This window comes from Rhinolophus hipposideros (assembly GCF_964194185.1).
Source record: "Rhinolophus hipposideros genome assembly, chromosome: 10".
NCBI lineage: Eukaryota > Metazoa > Chordata > Mammalia > Chiroptera > Rhinolophidae > Rhinolophus > Rhinolophus hipposideros.
The window spans coordinates 652,087-658,086 of record NC_138056.1 but is presented as its reverse complement, the minus strand read 5'-3'; the positions used below and the strand labels follow the sequence as shown (position 1 = coordinate 658,086).

General features: G+C 57.0%; 1 protein-coding gene across 6 annotated transcripts in view; it reads right to left on the bottom strand.

Annotated features, from left to right (window-relative positions):
- Positions 1–621: 621 nt before the first annotated feature.
- AP2A2 (adaptor related protein complex 2 subunit alpha 2) overlaps positions 622–6,000 on the bottom strand; it is a 67,973-nt gene continuing 62,594 nt past the window's right edge. For 5 of the 6 annotated variants that reach the window (XM_081062567.1, XM_081062565.1, XM_081062569.1 and 2 more), the window contains exons 17-22: positions 4,594–4,683; positions 3,721–3,844; positions 2,642–2,758; positions 2,489–2,558; positions 2,235–2,369; positions 685–1,532 (exon numbers count right to left, since the gene is read on the bottom strand). In XM_081062567.1, coding sequence (XP_080918693.1) covers positions 1,455–1,532; positions 2,235–2,369; positions 2,489–2,558; positions 2,642–2,758; positions 3,721–3,844; positions 4,594–4,683 — 614 coding nt within the window. In that variant the 3' untranslated portion in view covers positions 685–1,454. Of the gene's footprint in view, positions 1,533–2,234; positions 2,370–2,488; positions 2,559–2,641; positions 2,759–3,720; positions 3,845–4,593; positions 4,684–6,000 lie in introns of all 6 variants that reach the window. The other variant, XM_081062568.1, reaches the window with a different exon arrangement.

Genomic DNA, 6,000 nt, shown 5'->3' with positions numbered 1-6,000 from the left:
TGGCACAAAGCCCCAGCGGGCCTCCTTGCCTGTGCCCCAGGGAGGCGCTCACAGGAGAGTACCGCAAAGCAAGCGGCCCACAGGGCAGGGCCGGAGCCCTGTGCACTGTCCAGCAGCTACAATGAAAGCCCAGCAGCGTCACTTTGATGGCTGGGCCATGCCCGCAACGTGCACTGTAGCCCTGGTGCTGCTGGCTGTTTGTGTCCAGCTCAGGAAGCTGCTGACACCGACGGCACAGGTCACCCCGGACCACGCGGACGGCGGGCCACGCACTGAGTGGAGGTGTCTGCAGGCCGCGCTCCCCCGCAGGGGCTGCAGCACGGGCCCCACGGGGCCTTGAGTGCCAACAAGAGACACAGCTGCCAGCCTGCACCTGCAGCCCTCCCAGTGACGGCCCACTAGCAGGACGTGGGCCCCGCTCGCTCCTAAGTCGGCACCTAGGTCTGCAGGCATGCGGGGTGACAGCCCTGAGAGCCAGGTGACGGGGAAGGCGTGCAGAGGGCAGGCTGCAGCCTGCTGACCACACACAGGCCGAGGTCTGCAGCACTGGCTGCCATCGGGAGCCCGTGAAGAGTGCAGCCGACAGCTTACGGCCGCCAACAGGGAACAGCCAGCTCGCCTACGGCTCCTCTCAGGGTCACGTTTACCCTCCCAGCACAAAGAGGAACCAGTCCTCAGGCACTACGGTGACAGTGTGCTTATCTGAAACCCAAGATGAGTGACGTCAGCTGCACACCCTCTAGAGCCACCAGGAACCCGTCCCTGCGCCGTGGGCAGTCCGACGGTGTTACAAACACCCTTAAGAACACGGGGCAGGGAAGGGGAACAGTGAAATCTAGCCAGGATACATGGTTCTACGGATAGGCGTGACATCATGATAACACAAGGGTTTCTAAGCCCTGGACTAAGAACCCCGCCCCGGAGCAGCCGCGGTCAGTCCTGCAGCCCACGTACGCTGAGCTCACGCACCAGGGCCCTGGGCAGAGCACTGGGCCACACGAGGACCTGGTCACGCGGCTCCTGAGCCTGGCATCAGTCACTGAAATAGCCAGATGGCCCAGTTAAGAGCCAGCTCACTACAGACAGTGCTGCCCCTCCCCCAGAGTCAAGAGATGATCCCGCAGCAACAGGGCAGTGGCATTTTGGTAACATTGCCAAAACATGTCCATTTACATTCAAACTTCTAATTTCCCTTTAATTTGTAGACTTCACCACAGAACTGTCTTGATTTCTATAAAAACTGATCCGAGGAGACACGCGTCCTCCTGACTTGGCGGGCCGGCTGCAGTCCGGGCTTAGCCTTTTCTTCGTAACTCTCACTTGTACCCCCATCCATGCCCAGAAGGGGCCGCCTGCACTGCGACCGAGGACGACGGGAGTTCACGTGCAGCACGGCTGTGAGGACATGTGACGAGGGAGGCAGGCACATGGGCCTGGCCCTCCGTCCGCATCAGTTAGAACTGATCCGACAGCAATTCACACAGTCTCTGGGAGACGGTCTCCTTGCTTGTCCGCAGTGTGAGCCGGTACATCTGAAACAGAGCACAGCAGGTCAGTGTCCGCGCCGGGGCCGGACCGGACGGCCCTTAGCACAGCCCTGGGGGCAGCAGACAGCCTTGTGGCCAGGCCCCACTCGGGGCCAGCTGCACTCCGCCTGCTTGGCCCTTCTCTGTAGGCCCCACCGTTTTACAAAGACTCGAGCATGCAACACACGTCCAGCAGCTAGAATAAGGCCTGACAGTGGCGAGTTCCAGTGGCAGGAGGAGCCGCTGGGGGTGGTTAATTCCAGCCACTCTGGAAAGCAATCTGGCAGCTTCCTGCAAAGCTAATCATGCACGTGCCTGTGAGCCAGCAATTCCACGTTGGTGTCCCCCCACGTGGTGTCTGTTTTCAGAGATGAAAACACGTGTCTGCACAAAGGCCATGCAGGCCTACTCAGCATGGCCCGGACTAAATGGCCCACAGGTCCGTCCACAGGCGGCAGAGGGCTGCCCCATGACCACCAGCCACACTAGGACCGACCGTGGCACACACAGCAGCACGTGGCGGGCCCCAGGGCAGCTGCCTCCCGGGGGCGGCCGGAGCTGATGGAAAGGAGCTTCTGGGGCAATGCAAGTGTCACGTCTGTCGCACACGTCTGTCAACTCATCAAACTACCAGACTTAGGACCTACGCATCTCACTGTGTATGAATTATACCACAGTAAAAACAACGGTTTCCTCAAGAGGCCTGACCTGGGCTTGCAGGTTGGGCTCCAGACGCAGTAAGCACCCAATCTGGGTGCTTTTGGTGTGGATGATACCGGCACCCACAAAATTCGCAGGATTAGGATCGACTTCCTCAAGGAGTGCAGAACCAAATCCAATGATCTGTGCAAAAGAAACGGGGGAGTTGGGACACTGGTGACGGCTGAGGGTGAGAACGCAGTTGGCTCCCTCAAGAGCACAGCAGTGTCCCGACCTGGGGACGCCAGGGACAAGGCAGTCACCTTGGCTTTGGTGATTTCTGTGTCCATTGGATGCTTTGCCTTGAAAATGTTCTGGACTTCTTGTTGGGGACTGCAGGGAACAAAGACAAGTATCCCCTCAGCAAAGTCACAGACAAAAGCCCTCCCTGCACCCCCACAGGATGGTGGGCTTACTTGCTCAGCTGCTTCCAACGCTGAAAGAAATCCTGAGAAGCCATCTCGGTGGGCTGGAAAAACTTGTTGAGTGTGATGGGCAGCTTGACGGACACGTTCTGAAAGGTGCCCCCATACCTGCGACCAATAGAGACGTGCTGAGAAGACACACGGATAGCAGAGGACCTGGAACCCAGCAGCAGAGCCAGCCCCCACCCCATGTGCAAACCTCCAGGGCACAGGGAGGGCCCAGGTAAAAGAGGCGGGGCTCTAGCCCCTGCCAGAGGGGGCTGTCCTGTCAACAGGGAGGGCAGGCTGTCCCAGAGGTGGCACTGAGCCACCGAGAGGCTCGCTCCGTCTGTCGCAATGTGCAACACCACTTACAGACAAGGACAGACGTCAGGCCTGGTACTGCTCCTGTGTGTCGGGGGACACGCCTCCCACAGAGCACTGCGGGGCTGCTGAAACCCCAGGTGGGCCCCGGGCAGGCTGCCCAGCCCAGGACTTCCCCCACCACCTCACTTCTCCCCTCAGTCTATTGCCTACAGCTCCAAGTTAGTTTAAATTGTTTCCGGTTTCTACCTTTTTCCACGAAAAGACTAACGAAAAAAGTCTGTCTACAAAATGCAACAAAAATGTTTAAGGCTTGAAAACGTGCTTTGCAAACACCCCACAGGGACTGGCCGACTGTGTACTCCTGTAGCCACTGAAAGTAACAGGAATGAGCCAGCAGCAACACAAAATGTCGTCGTTCTCAGAGACATAAGCACAGTGCTATGTATGCTCAGAGTACAACTGCAAAAATACACACACGCAGATGAGAACGTGTGGGGGCCCCACCCCTGCAGCTGTAGAACAGCAGGCCAGGCAGCGGCCACCAGCCCACGTGGCAGGCCCCCGTGTGTCAGCTCGAAAGCACCAGGCCTTGGGAAGATGACACGGCCGCTGGAAGCGTGGTGCTGGCCCATCCCCGTCACCTGCACACTCTCTGTAGCCGGTGCTGTCACGCACATGGCAGTGCTGGCACCTACCTGGGCCCCTGCGGCCCTCGGCACAGCCGCCGAGGCTCAGCGAGGACACAGCGCCCGGGGACCACCCACCTGAACTGGATGTTGAGGACGGGCGCCTCCGTGAAGTCCGACACACACTCTATGTTCACCGCCTGCCGCACCTGGGCGCCCCCGTCCACCGTCGGGTCCACGGGCTTGGTCTGCAGGCTCAGATGTGTCCAGGTCAAGGCCATGGCAATGTGGGAAGTGGGCCCGAGGAGAGCAAGTGCTGCGGTCCCCAGGCCCAGAGCTGTCTAGAAGGGGGCCGGGTAAGAGCAGAGCTCACGCGCCTCTCCTTGGACAGAACCTTCAATACGGCTCGTCCTACATACACTCTTCTTAACTCTATTCAGAAACACTTGGCTTTCACAGGCTCTGCTTAAAACATGTTTTTCTCAGGATAAGCACCGTTTGGCCTGAGCACAGTAAGGGTTCTCAGGGAAGCAGCGCCCTCCTCTGGTGGAGTGGGAGCCCCACGCACCACTTCACTGGGCCACCCAGGCTGAGAGGGGGAGACATTTGGACGCCAGAGCTCACGTTAGATAGCAAAGAGTTCTAATCCCATTGCTGACATTTACTGGGGACAAGTCTCCAGTCTGTCCCCAGTGTGTGGCGTGTGGTCCCAGCACTCCCCTCCCACCACCCCATGCACTCCAGCTGCCTCTGGTCTGGGAGACCCCAGAGAAGGAAGCCAGAGCTAGAGGGGCTTAAGGGAAAGAGAGTGACTGACAAACCAGGAGCAGATGGCTGCATGTTATTTCTATTTCTATCAATCAGCCACTCTCTGAGGTGAGGTCCCCGAAGGTTCCTGCAGCACATGGAAATGTGTTCCTATTCTGATTTTAAAAAGAAAACCTTCCTCAGCGCCCTCCTCTAAATCCCAGACGGCTGTCAGGGGCGTGGGGGAGACGGGACCAAGGATATTAGCCTGAAGGTCGTCCGAACAGATTAGTGTTGGAGTGAAATTTAAGAACTGCGTGGAGGTCTTATTACCGTAAAATATAAACATCCGACCTAGAAGGAAAACAAAAACCCTTTGTTTAACACATGGTCTCACATATTGACAAGAAAAACAGAGCAGATACGTGCGCACACACTCCGTTGAATCTGACCAAGTGCTGTGCCCGGACCACAGTGGAACCCAACCCCACCCCTACCCAGGTGGCTCCCGCTCTCCAGCACCCTGGGTGCGTGGCTGCCCGTTGCACAGCCCTGTGGGAACAAGAAACATACAGGAGCCCCTGTGCCTTCTCCAGGACACCAGAGCCCGTGCTGGCCCCACCCTGAACGGACACGGGGTACTGGCCCCGAGGTGGTGCCCAGGGACTCCATATGGGCAGATATTTAGGACGCAGCACCATCTCCTGTTATTAGACAGGTGCAAAAGTAATTGCGCTTTTTGCAACTACTTTTAATCTTTTAAACGGCAATTACTTTTGCACCAACCTAATACCTCACAGCAGGGATCTTTAAACAAATGTGGGTGAACATTTTTATACAGTTTGAACTCAGAATGAAAAATGACCTTCAGGTATCCTGAAGGGACAGCAGTTCAGCATCACATCCCGCTATTTAAATCACCACCACCAAACTTGAGTGGACCCCGCCAGGGCCCAGAGTTTCACACCTTATCAAAGCAGGAAGAAAATGTCAGATCCATTTTCAAAGCAGGATTTCCCACGTGAGTGACCCCCCCCGTGAATCCTCACAACACCCCTAAAAGACCCCGGAAGGCAGATGTACAGTTTTTCTCCTTTTTTTCACACTTTCACTTGTTCTTACTGCAGAGAAAGCACTGAGTCCTCACAAGACTCAGCCATGGCACCCGAGAGGGAGGTGGGGCCGCTGTTGGGCAGTGGGGCCCTTCGGCGGTCGCCCCACGGCCCAGTGGGCATAACCCTGAAGAGCGGAACTCCAAAGCTGTTTTTCTTAATTGTGGTAAAGTTCGCAGCACATAAAACTTGCCACCTTAACCAGGTTTAAGTTCAGGGGCATCAGGCACATTCACACTGTTGTGGCACCGTCACCACTGTCATCTCCAGAACTTTCCATTGTCCTAAACTGACACTCTGACCCCATTTTGAGCACTCACTCCCCTCCCCTCGCCTCCCCCAGCCCCACACCACCATCTAGTTCCTGTCTCTGTGAATCTGACTCCCCTAGGGACCTCGTGTGATGGGGTCACACAGAATGTGTCCCTCTGTGTCTGGCTCCTTTCACTCAGCACAGTGTCGTCCAGGTCCAGCCACGTGGTAGCAGGTGTCAGATGTCCTCCCTTTTGATGGCTGAGTGACACTCCAGTGTGTGGAGGGACCACGTTTCCTGAATCCT